This window comes from Rattus norvegicus, chromosome 2, assembly GCF_021556685.1.
Source record: "Rattus norvegicus strain SHRSP/BbbUtx chromosome 2, alternate assembly SHRSP_T2T, whole genome shotgun sequence".
Lineage (NCBI taxonomy): Eukaryota > Metazoa > Chordata > Mammalia > Rodentia > Muridae > Rattus > Rattus norvegicus.
In genome coordinates this window covers 187,755,644-187,768,721 of record NC_141535.1, presented here as the reverse complement: position 1 = coordinate 187,768,721, position 13,078 = coordinate 187,755,644, and the positions used below count along the sequence as shown (strand labels likewise).

At 48.9% G+C, this 13,078-nt stretch overlaps 1 protein-coding gene across 1 annotated transcript in view; it reads right to left on the bottom strand.

Moving 5' to 3' along the window:
• The window catches only part of Notch2 (notch receptor 2), a 133,379-nt gene that overhangs the window by 42,841 nt on the left and 77,460 nt on the right, over nt 1-13,078 (bottom strand). The window contains 7 exon segments of the mRNA NM_024358.2: nt 10-120; nt 2,523-2,756; nt 4,217-4,330; nt 5,028-5,141; nt 6,270-6,458; nt 7,186-7,341; nt 8,464-8,697. Of these exon segments, the coding sequence (NP_077334.2) occupies nt 10-120; nt 2,523-2,756; nt 4,217-4,330; nt 5,028-5,141; nt 6,270-6,458; nt 7,186-7,341; nt 8,464-8,697 (1,152 nt within the window).

The window sequence follows — 13,078 nt, the reverse complement described above, 5'->3', positions numbered from 1 at the left end:
GAGCATTACCTGTGAATCCCGGAGAGCACACACAACTGTAACGGTTGATGCCGTCCACACAGGCTCCGTGCAGACAAGGGTTGCTGGCACAGTCATCAAAATTAATTTCACAATTAAGGCCTGTAAAGAGAGGCAGAGAAATGATTCTGTATCACCACAGGAATGTCGGCACTTCTGCCTGTGGTGCTCCACAGTCAGAAGCCTGAAGGGAACCCAGGCACTCCGAATAGAACAAAGCAGCCCTTCGCCAAGTACAATCCACAGAATCCAGGACTGAGAAGCCAAGAGGACTGGATTACTCATACTTAGCCATGATTTGTCCCTTCTACTCTGTTGTCATGGAAACAGCACAAAGGCAATATAGGTAAAACTGTCAGCATCTCAGCCAGGATCCAGGCTACGGGCCCCAACCAGATGGACACAAATCTACACACCCACAGCCAAACAAACACGTGTCCGCTTCACAGCTTTGGTGAAGACATTAAAATCTGCCGCTGTGGAACTTGCAAACTCTCAGCCCTCGGGTTGAGATAGCATCACAGACAGGAGGAGCAGCCGCAGCCCGAACTGTGAGCTGTCACAGCGGCATCCTACACTTCTAGAATCCCATTTTAACTAAAACAAAACAAATGAAACAAACAAGAAACCACAGTGCATTAGTTAAAGTGCATGTAAGAAAGCTTTGTGGTTCCATAGACTGTTTTGTGGAATATAGACAGGTAAAACTCCTGGACCAAATGCCACCATGCTGGTTCACTCACCAACGTACCATCTGTGATCACACATTTGTTAATAACTACCACCTCTATGCTAGTTCCATAAGCCTTCCCATGTTGATGAGGCTAACCTCGAGGACCATTAATTAATAGGAGACAAGCTTCCATATTCCTGTACACAAGGGCGGGCCTTCTAGCCATCAGCCCCTGATCCATGAAGCCCTAGCATGCCAGCACAGTTTTAGTCCCTGGGGTCATGGTTCAGTTGAACTGGGAATAACACCCAGTCAAGCTGGGCCACAGCATCTACACTGACAGAGCAGCCCATTGGGACTCAGGTCTGCAGCCGTCCCGCCTGTGCTGGGATGTTACTGCTGCTTAGAGTCCATGAGAGGCTTCTCTGCTGTTGCTGAATTGTCTGCTTTGCTGTTTCTTCTAGTTCAAGCCATTTTAGTTTAGTTGAAACTCAAGAGAACTAATTAATTACTTCAAGAGTTTATCATCGTAAAGCACAAATGAGAGAAGGTCCTAAAAGTAACTGAGTCTATCTCGCTTTAAGCATCCAGATAGTGCAAACCACAGGAGTGGTTAGCAAGGCTATGATGATTCCTTCCAAATGTCAAACTACTAACAGAGACTGCATGATACATGCACATTGTCTATCCACATTGTCTACTAAGTGGGCTTTCCAGCCAGGCCCGCAGCACAAGCTTCCTTTCCACTAAATACTGACCAGCAACTCCGGATGTTGCCTGCAGCTCTTTGCTCTAACTTTTCAAACTGCTGCAGCGATGGGTTTGGCCTCCCTCTGCATGCTGCCTGCCGCAAACCATGAATATTAACTTCTTGCCTCTGTCCCCCGAAGGAAAGTCTACCTGATACACTCTGGCAAGAGGATATAATCCAAGAGGAAAATAAGTTCTTGCCAACCCACCACTCACCAGGTTTCCAGCATGTTGGTTACAATGAGGGAGACAGCAAGGCTAACACAGCCCCTCCATTCTAAAGACTCCTATTCAACTGCTTGTAAATCTCTCACTTTTCCTTCGTACTGCAATTTCTCATGTCTGGGGACCAGCCCGGAAGCAAATTGCTTTTGGAAGGTTTCACAAAGCTCTATTCAGCCCTTTGAGGGAGTTATCTAAATGTGGGGAGGGGGCCCGCATTCTCAGCTGTGAAGGCATGGGATGTTTTTCGTATGCTTGAGCAATTCAAAAAGGACTTTGTTTTCAAACTTGGCATGTGTGAGGCCCTGGATGAAGACCAGGACCTTTGACAAGTTTGAAGAAATGGATTTGAAGGAACACAATAAAAGCAGGGCAGCTACCCACTCCCCTACCTCTGCCCCTTCCATAGGCCAACTTCCTTAAGTCCAGGATGAGTCCCCAACAAATCACCCTGTGTATCAGGCAGGTCCTCTGCTCAAAAGGGCTCACACTGGTTAATCTTCCACTAAGACATTTCCCTTTGATCTCTCACAGTATCTCTCTGTCTACAGCTATAGCTGTGTCCAAGATCGTTCCTCTCACAGGTAAAATGGAATTCAGGGAAATCTGTGAAATGCCCACTGAAACAGCTCCAGAACTCCCGATAGGAGAGAGAAGGCCCTCGTCCAGCAAGTCGCCTCCCCTCCCGGCTCAGGTGGCCTGCGAAGAGCCCTAGGCATTTTACTTCGCCACTACAAAGGTCTTAACCTTTGCCTGAAATTCCTGAGGCCCCACCAGACACACGGCAGAAAGAAAGTTGTCACCTTAGACCAACAATCCCAGAGGACGGAGTGGCAGACGGAGGGAGGGACTGTCCTACCTGAGGTACCCGGTTGGCAGTTGCACTGGTAGCCGTTCACCAGGTCGATGCAGCGTCCATCATTCAGGCAGGGGCTGCTGTAGCATTCATCAATCTGGTCACTACAGATGGCTCCCATGTACCCGGGGTTGCAGATGCAGGTGTAGGAGTCAATCCCATCCTGGCACTGGCCATGGTGGCAAGGATCCGGGTCACAGTTGTCGATGTTCTCATCACACAGTGTGCCAGTGAATCCTGCAGAAGGAATTTTAGTGAGGAGCCTTTGAAACCAGGAAGCATATGGCGTCTACACATAAAGGCCCTACTAGCTTGCACGTCCCACGTCTGGAGCAATTTTCACAGCTGGCCTTGTCTGTTTGATTTAGAATTCTAGCTTGGGGACCCCATGCTCACAGATTCTTGGTGGCGTTTGTAGAACTGAAATGCCCGGTGCCTGAGCCCGGGGTCTGCTGCCGTCTTCTCACTGCTTCCTGGCCTTCAGGGCAGGAAGGCGCTCCACACTTCCTCCTTGCATGCTGCCTCTGAATATCTTTCCTCCCCACCCAGCACACAGGTACTGACTATGGTTTCACATATTCTCTTACAGATTTGAGTCTGGAGAACAGAGATGGAGTCTCAGAGCCCTTCCAAGAGTCTTATGCTAATTTCTAAATACATACTCATTAAATAAAATGATCCACTTATAAAAAGACAATGAGATATGTAAGCGTGCCACAACTGAGGTATAACTCGATCCATGTCCCATCCCACCTCTTCTTAAAAGGCTCAGGTCTTTCCTCCCTTTTGTTTTTTATACTTATTTTTAATGTATTATGTTTCAGTGGGTGGTATGGGTGTGTACATGCCATAGCAGGCATGAGGAAGCCAGGGGACAAGCTCCCTCCATGAGGCCTGGGAGGGGACTCATGTCTCTAGGCTTGTGAGGTAGGTGCCGTTGCCGCTGAGCAGCTCAGGCCCTCCTGTCCTTTATTTTTTATTTTTTTCTTTTTTATTTTTTATTTTTTTTTTTTTTTTGGAGCTGGGGATCGAACCCAGGGCCTTGCACTTGCTAGGCAAGCACTCTAACACTGAGCTAAATCCCCAACCCCCTCCTGTCCTTTAAACATGAGATCTAGGACCTAACCTCACTAATGTGAGGTCGTGCACCACAGAAGCAGACTAGAAAGTGTCTGGAGCAGCTCCAACAGGAGGCAGTCACTCTTAAGAGGAAGAGGCCACTCAGCAGAGTCCACACCTACAACAGACATCAGCTCTGCACCCCCGTGGGAACAAAGTATGCTTCCTGAGACCTGAGAGGAATCAGAGGCACAATGCCTAAGCTAAGAGCCTGTTTCTAACTCATGCTGTGATTCTCCTCATGACTTGTTTGTTGTTTGAGTATGTATTTAGATATTAGTAGCATAACGCTCCTGGAAGGGCGCTGAGACTCCATCTCTGGTCTCCAGACTCAGATTTGTAAGACAGAAACCATAGTCAGTACCTATGTGCTGGGTGGGGAGGAAAGATATTCAGAGGCAGCATGTAAGGAGGAAGTGTGGATCGCCTTCCTGCCCTGAAGGCCAGGAAGCAGTGAGAAGACGCAGCAGACCCCGGGCTCAGGCACTACCCACTGAGCAGCTAGTGGAAGACAGTTGCCCTGCTGGCCCTGATGATAGAGCGTCTGTCAAAGGGCTGCGGAGCGTGCTGACACTAACCTGTGGCACACTGGCATTCATAGCCATTCGGGTGATCGATGCACTTGGCCCCATTCAGGCAGGGAGTACTGGAGCAGTCGTCAATGTCGATCTGGCACACTGGTCCTGTGAAACCTGGAAGAGGCACCAAGGTGACAGACACATCAGAGACTGACCCCATCTTCCTTTACTGGAACAGTGGGTTGAATCACTAGCAGAGCAAATGCCATGGGGTCACCAAGGCAAAGCTTGGAGGTCAGAGGCACTGGGGTTCCACACCCAATGCTCTGCACCATCTCCAGGGGAAGCAAGAAGAACTGAGACACTACGGAAAGGTGGAGTCTCAAGCTAGTAACTGTAGCCCCAGACTGCAAGGACCTTCACTCTGGAGATTGAGTAGAAAAGCCACTGTCCACAGCAGTAGGCTGGCATGCCTTCAACATCAGCACAGGCAGAGACCTCGGAAAAATCTGACGTTTGTTGCCGGCCTGGACTTAATGGAACAAATGTCTTGGGATTTAGAAATATGACTCACGAGGAAAAAATAAAATCTTGCACTTCTGTGAGGTGTGAGCACTCTGAAATATATACACAGACAGGGAGGTCAGGGGCCATTCAAGAACAGACTTGGACTTCGGGCCACAAGAGACTTGGAAGACATACTGGCTAAAACAGTTCCCCACCTCAGCATACACAAAGTCTCTTCCCAAGTAGCCGCTTTAACGACTTCCTCATGCTTGGCCCACACACATTCACTCCACCCCTCCCCCCTTCCTGTGGTCAGCTGGCTTGGTGTTTTGGAAGAACACAGGGGCAGGTGGCTGGCACTTACCAGGGGGACACAGACACTGGAAGCGATTGACTTTGTCCACACACTGCCCATTGTTTACACACGGGTTGCTCTGGCATTCATTCACCTCCAGTTCACAATGCACACCTTTGAAACCTGAACAAATGGACCACACATGCAGTTCAGACAGAAATAAAGGGACATTCTAGCCAAGAAAGCACAAATGTGCAGAGATAGCTCAAAACCTTTGCAAGCATGAGCAGTTCCTCACAGAAAAAGAGTCTTCACATGATAGAGTAGTCCCAGTAGTGGACAAAATGTAGATGCCGTAAGACATTTTTTCCGAGGTGAAGGGGCAGGGATGGGATGGATGTGAAATACCCCTCCCAGGGTCGTGTGCCTGAACACCTGGTCCCAGTTGGTGCAGCGTGAGGAGGAGAGGAACCCTGTGGGAGACGCAGCCTCGCTGGGAGAGCAGCAATAATTAGCTTTGTTTTTCTTTCTGTTATCTCTGCCTCTCAACCCACCAAAATCTGAGGAGCTGCCACCACACGCCCTGCCCCATGTCTTCCTCTGCCAGGATGGACTGACTTGTCTATGGTACTTTAATTGGTTCTGTCAGGTATAGCACCACAGTGACAAGAAAAGTGACCAGTGCAAGGGTTAACCCCTGGACACAGCATGTAAACAAGGACTCCCCATATTCTGTGGCCAACTTCTAATTTCTGGAGCCCCCCCCCCCACTCTCTTCCTAAGGCCAACTGAAGTGGTGCAACTTGAGGTGCAGATCAGGATTAGGAGGAGCTCCCTCTGAGGTTAGCATGCTGGCTTCCATCATTAACAGAAAAGCTGACCTGTGCTGTTATGTCATTCTGTCTTTGTCCACTGAGGAGTCAGTCACCCGAGGACATAACTAAGGTAGGGTCTCATTCTGGGCAAGCAGAATTAAGTGTGCATTAAGTGTGGCCAACGTCTAATTCTATAAGTGAGATGGGATGGCACATGTAATCCATCAGGGCATCAGGAAACTGAAGGTTTAGACGGTTTTAGCGAGTAATGGCTTCTGAGGCTTCCCACTATGTGAATCTGGAGGGTGACAGGGTGCTCTGGTTTGATCTGGTCTGCTTTGCTCTATATCCCAGTTGTCTCTTCTTTCTCTGCAGTGTTGAGGCTTGGAGAGGGTTCAGGACTCAGCTCTGTTCAATCAGCAGGGGAAGCACATGCTGGCATAGCTGTAGTGCAGGGAGTGGGTAGTCCTGTACACGGCTGGCCATCGCTGCTTACCCGGCATGCAGAGACAGGTGAAGCCTCCAATCTTATCCAGGCAGGTGGCGTCGTTCTGACAGGGGTCTGAGTGACACTCGTTGATGTCCATCTCACAGCGAGGCCCTGCGTAGCCCTTCAGACACTCGCAGTGGAAGGCGCCATCTGTATTCACACACTTTCCTGCATGCTCACAAGGGTTACTGTTGGCTGTAACACATAAGAACCAGTTACCAGGACCCTTGCCAGAGTTTCCACAAATGGGGATAATGGAGGGCAGTCTGAAGTCTACCATGCAAGGGCCCCATTTTCAATTAAACAAGATCACTCTGTTTTCAGGTTTGCTTGTTAATTTATAGGAAGAAATGACAGGAGCGATCTCCAAATTTGTGCTGTTTTTTTAAATCCTTATGGAGGTAGGACTTTATATTAATATTATTTCTTTTTAGCTATGTGTATGTATGTATGTCTGAAGCCAGAAGATGTGGTCACAGTCCCTGGATCTGGAGTTGCAAGGAATTGTGTGCTGCCTGATGTGGGTCCTGGGAATTGAACTTGGGTCTTCTGCAAACATAGTACATAATTAACAGCTGAGCTGTCACCTTAGCTCAGGAGCTTCTATTAAGAATCAAGTCTAGGGGTTGGGGATTTAGCTCAGTGGTAGAGTGCTTGCCTAGCAAGCGCAAGGCCCTGGGTTCGGTCCCCAGCTCCGAAAAAAAGAAAAAAAGAAAAAAAAAAAAGAATCAAGTCTAGACCTGCCATTGCACTTAATTCCCAGAACGCATGCACAGGAAAGGTCGACTGTAAATTATGTGCATAGAACAGGAAAAAGGAATCAAGGTTTGGGTGTAACAGCTGCTAAAGTACAAAACACTCCCACTGAAACACTGCTGAGCAGACACAGCGCCCAGGTCCAGGAGAGAGGCCAGGCACTCACCCATAGCACACTCATCCACGTCTTCTGTGCAGTCAGCGCCCTTGTAGCCCTGTGGGCAGGTGCAAATGTACTGCCCATTCAGGGGGTTGGTATCACACAGCGCCCCCTTGTGACAAGGGTTGCTGATACAGGCATCATCCAGATGACACAGGAGCCCTGTTTCAGGATAGAGCAAGAGAACATACACACAAAATCTCTCTTAGAGAAATGCTTTTTCTTTGTCAAAAGCAGGAGAGGCAAACTTAATATCAAGATCTGGAGGCAATATTCCCTTCATCTGATCCTACACTAGGGACATGCCGCAGCCCTCAGCTGCTGCTCACAACCTGGGCTCAGGCTGGAGTTCTATGCTAGAGCTCTCAGGCAGGGTGTGTATCTGCAGAGGAAAGCAGGAAAAAGACGATATCCTGTGGAGAGTACCAGCATTTGCAAACAAAAACAGTTGATGCCCAGTTAAATCTGAAATTCTGGTAAGTGTTCTTGTAAATATGCTTCCAGTGTTTTATCCGGCATCCTCCTCCTCCAGTGTCACATTCCCTAGTGACTATGGGCTCACTGGCCATCTTACTAGCCTCGGAACTCAGCATCACCTGTCTATTCTCCAGCGCCCAAGAAATCGTATCAGCACATTCCTGGATCGGGTGCCAGGGGACGGGAGATGAGGCTCTGCCAAGTGCCCAGGAATGAGGAAGTGCAGGAGGGAGGAGGCAGTACTATTGGGCTTCCTGTTCTGCAGGGTACTGGTAGGAACCTGATTTTCCAGTCTAGCTTACACCAAGCTAGAAGTGTGGCTTTGGGAAAGGCAGAAACACAAAGACGTCTCAAGACGGCCAGGTAAGGTTTTCTTGACTGAGGTGTCTTCTAATAGGTTTGCCTGAACAGTGCTCTGCTACTCCTAAAACTAGATGCTGTCCAGAAACAAGGTCAACGGTGCCCGCTAAAGAGTTCTTCCAAGGGACTCCAAGTCTCTTAGGAAGAGGAACACAGGGGAAACACTCTTCTGAATAAATGGGTATTTCATCCTAAATCGACTCTGAGTCCATGGATTGGCCATCTAGTGTGGATTTCTGGGCTGCTTCTCTGGCTAGAGTCGTGAGGAATTCTCCTGGAGCTGAATGTCTAGGGAAGATGACTTCACTACAGACTGCATTCCAGAATGGTCCTGCGTGATCTCCCCAGACCGCAAGGCAGGTGCCATGTGGAAGAGAAGGCCAGAGTGTGTATGCTCACAGCCTCCGGCCTCCTCCACCTCCAGCCCGGTTGTTCTGTTGGCCTTACCTGCCTTTCCCTCTGGACAAAGGCAGGAGAAGGAGGCCACACGGTCAATACAGGTGGAGCCTGGCGTGCAGGAAGCGAAGGCACAGTCATCGATGTTCTCGCTGCAGTCATCCCCACTCCAGCCGTTCACGCACACGCAGCCGTAGCCTCCGTTGCGGTTGGTGCAAGTGCCTCCATTCTGACAAGCATTGGGCTGCAGCAGACACTCATCCACGTCTTCTGTGCAGAACTGCCCTTTTGGGGGGAAGATGCTGGGTTAGGACCCGTAGGTCATAAATGATTTGGACCCTAACGGCCCTTGATTGAGCTGCCTGAGGCTGATGTAAATGGACCCCACAGCATTCTCTTACGAGATTTAAGGTGACCCCGAGTTATCCAAATGACAGTAACCAGAAGACAAATGGCCTTTCTAGCAGCTCTGACAGCATGGAAACTTATCCAGCTAGCCAAGTAAAGGCAAACTCTGCAGGTGCCTTGTCTTAGCTCAATTCTTGGCCCAAGAAATAGAAGGCAGGGTGGGGAGATGGCTCTGCAACCAGAGCGCTCACCGGCCGCTCTTCGCAGAGACCAGGGTTTGATTCCCAGCACCCAGACTGGCTTCCTGACTCCTAACAGTTTTAAAAGTTAGGATGAACAAGAATATAGGGAAAAGATTTAAAACAAAGCCCCAGTAAAGTATAGATGTGAAAGAAAAAGCCAAGAAGAATGAGAATAGAAAAGTGTCTCACCCCAAGGGGCACGGTCCACCCAACTCTCTCACCCCAAGGGGCACGGCCCACCCAAGTGTCTCCCCCTAGGGCACGGTCCACCCAGTGCAGCAGAAGCTGAATGAGACCCACTGTGCTGTCTGACAGACTAAAGGACCCCTGGTGCGCATGCGTCACACAGATGTTCTATGAGTTGCCAGCTACCATGGGAGGGACCCTGGGCACAGAACAAGGAAATGTTTTGTATTCCTTACAACTCGAGTTCATGACCCACAAAAGCAGTTTAGTCTCAGGCCACCTGGATTATAAAACAAATTAATACACTGGTCTTCTTGGAACTATTTTAAAACCAGTTTTTGCTTCAAAGGCTACCAAAATTAGATTATCTGAAGTCTCTAAATCATAACAAATTCTAAAACCAAACAACAACAGAATCACTCATCCCCCTTTGTACATAAATAAACAAACAACCTCAATGGTCAACTGAGGGGGGCACTCTGATTAGGAATCTACCTACGGAAAAAAAATCACAGAATGTTTCAATTTTAAAAATACACATGCCTTAATCCCAGCACTTGGGAGGCAGAGGCTGGTGGATCCACAAAGCAAGTCCAGGACAGCCAGGGCTATACAGAGAAACCCTGTCTCCAAAGCTAATTTTTAATTTACTAGATTAATTTTAATTAATTAAAAATACTAAAGCTACCCAAAGTCCCCGGAATACCTCCCAAGTCAGATAACTGCAGAAGGCACACCCTGTGCCCGGCTGTGGCACCTTCACTTCAGGCTTGTGCTATGAGCTTGACCCAACCTGTCTGACCTACCACACTTCAGCCTAGTCTGGCCTTCATCCCCTGTACTACAGAGTCAATATAACTGTCACACTCACTTGGTCAGGAGTATGTACTCCTCTCTGCTACCTTGCTGCAAACAATCTGTCTGGGGCTTCTTGTGTCTTTCCAGCATAGACCATTCATCACCTTGCTGACAGGATGGATGTGGATATTTGGGGTCTGTCCTAAGACCTTCCTGCTCCTCCCCTTGCTTCACCTGCAGGGCCTCTGAGACAGCACTTAGACTACACATGATCTGGCCCTACTGCTGGATGCAGGATGGGCATCTGATCCAAGTTACATCACTGTATCTCTTTCCATAACTGGACTGAAAACACCATGCCGCAGCATGGAGAGACTGGCTAAGGCAGGAAAGGACTATGGTGACGCGAACGTGCAGAGTGAAGTATAACACCATCACGGCACTCAGACTGCTGGCTCCTGTCCCCTGAGTCAGCTGACTGTGAGCCCTCCAGCAGCACACAGTTCTCAGAAAGCTCTCTGTGTGCAGCAAGTTTCCTGATTTGAAAGAAGCTCTACCAATTGTATCAAAAGTATCAATGACTCCAGACAGACTAATGGAGAAGGGGAGGGAGTAAGGGAGCCAATGAGTGGAAGAGAAAAGCGATGGATGGATGGATGGATGGATGGATGGATGGACGGACGGACGGACGGACGGACGGACGGATAACAGGGTGAACGGAGTGAATGAGTGAGGTGGTAAGCAAAGTGGTGAAAGGCTGAATGAGTGAATAACTAAGGAAGAAAGGGAAGGAGGAAGTGGTGAAGGGAGGGGGAGGAGTAAAGGGGAGAAGGCGAGAGCAACAGGGTGAAGGCAGAAGAACTCAGAGCGCAAATACCCACCCCAGGGTAGATGATGTCATTCGGTCCCAAACATTTGCTCCCTTTTGCTTCTAGCAAAAATGAGACTTCAAAGAGTGACAGCTGTGTTATTAGGATTCGGGCAGGGCTAGGAAATTAATACATGACCACGGAGTAGGTAAAGAGCTGTGTAAACTGGGTAATTGCTGAGTCTAACCCATTACACTTACACTAAACAGACAGCTGTGCTGCCCCTGAACCACGCTGACATGTGGAATGCAGGCATGGTCCATGTCACCATTCTTTAGTGAGGCAGCCTAAATCTGGGCATGAGACACTGTATGTTTAAAAATATATTTTATACATGCTATTGTAAGAGAGACTGGGAAGAAAGAAAAAGTAGGTAAAATAATATTTCCTTGGAAAAGAAACCTGACACTCCTGGGAAGCAATACTAATAGCTGGATTGTCTACAATGAAGCAGACATTGTGAGCTGTCACCAAAACCATGTCATTTATAACTGAACAACAACAGGCTCAGAGGAGCCACTGCAGGCAGCGAGCAGGGGCAGGAAGGCTGGGATTGTAACTGGTCCACCTTGCACTAAACTTAACATAGACTTGTGGTGTGAGTCCGACCATAGCAGACTAGCTCTACACGCCGTATCTTCCCAAGGGCAGTGGCATGGGAGGTAGGGAGGTGAAGACCAAGACCATGAGTCACTCTGCTGGATTAGGGGAAGCTTACAGCTGCACAGCACTCCCTGAAATGGAAACGTGCTTGAGGGGTGGCACTCACGTCTCTTCAGTGGACTCTATCTGAATATCCATTTGATACTGCTAGCTGGACATGAAATCTGGATGTCTAAGGGCACACACCAGCTTACAAGTGATTTTCTGCAAACCAGGTTGCTTTTTTTCTAAGGTTGTAGAACAAGAACTTCCTAGGCTCCTTTCTGATAGTTTTCTCCCCTCCTTCATACAAGTCTGTCACCAAGTTCTATGATCAAAAATGCTGACAACAGTAGCTGGGATAGTTACTACAATCTCTTGCTCCGAAATTTCCAAAAGAATGTCTCCTAGGATACTGTACTTCATGTCCACATCTGCATTGAGTAAGAGAAAACCCAGGCAGAAGCCCACGGTGAGAGAAAGTGAGGCTCATCAGCGAGGAAGCTTCCCAAGTTCAGTGAGTGCTGACACCAAAGCCTCTATCAGACCAACTCCGAACCAGATCCCTTCCCCCAGCCCAGGCCCTTTTGTGGCAGGCAGTACTGGGGATCGAACCCAGGACCTTGCACATGCTAAACAAATGCTCTATCAGTCAGCGACATCTTCAGCACTGGTCCCTGCCCCCAGCTCCTATAGAACGGTGAGATTCCCAGCTGTCTGAGATAAAGACCTAGTAAAGCAGCAGAGCAGAGAGGTCATGAAATTAGGAGGGAAAATGTTGGCATTTGCAGGAACACTGGGTGTACACTCTCTGGTCATTTAGCTTTTCCCACTCCCCACAACAACAAAGCGCTTGCCTTTGTGGGAGGAAGGAGGCTTACTTCAGAAGGAAGACACAACACAGGCAGGTTCAAAAGACAGCAAATGAATGGCAATGTACTCTCCCGATGGGGATTTAAAAGGCTGGAGATGGTTTACGACTTCAAATTTGAATATGACCTCTGGACCCACGTAACAGGTGAAGAACAGTTGGGGAAAGACAAGATTGGCAGTAAAGGGGATGAAGTCAAGTGAAGACAGGTGACGCTTAGCAGGAAGAGAGGGACCACACCGAGTCAGGAGCTACCTAGCAATCAAAGTGTGCAGTGGGAAGGGAGACTTGTGCTGCTGCCCAGCCCCAGTCTTGGCAACACTGTCATCTGGGTCAACACAAACTATGCTGTGAGCTCCCCAGCAGACTGCAGAGCGAGGCGAGGCGGGTCTTCGGAGGACAATGATCACAATGATCACCACGGTAATTTTCACTTGGAGATGCTGCAGGCTGCCTCCACTTAACCCTGGGACAAGAGCAACGGGCTGCTCAGGCCGTCTCCACTTCCCTCGGGGGGAAGGAAAAGAGCAGGGCTTGTCGTTCTAACATGGCCACAGAGGCCCCGACTCATCTGCTCCGAGATGTCACTCGCCAGTCTGCGGCTGGAGACTTTAAACACTGACACCAGCTGAAGCTACTGGAAACGTCCTCACTTGTCCCGGTGCATGTATTCACACAAGCCTCGCCCTCCTCAGACATCTCTGACCAAC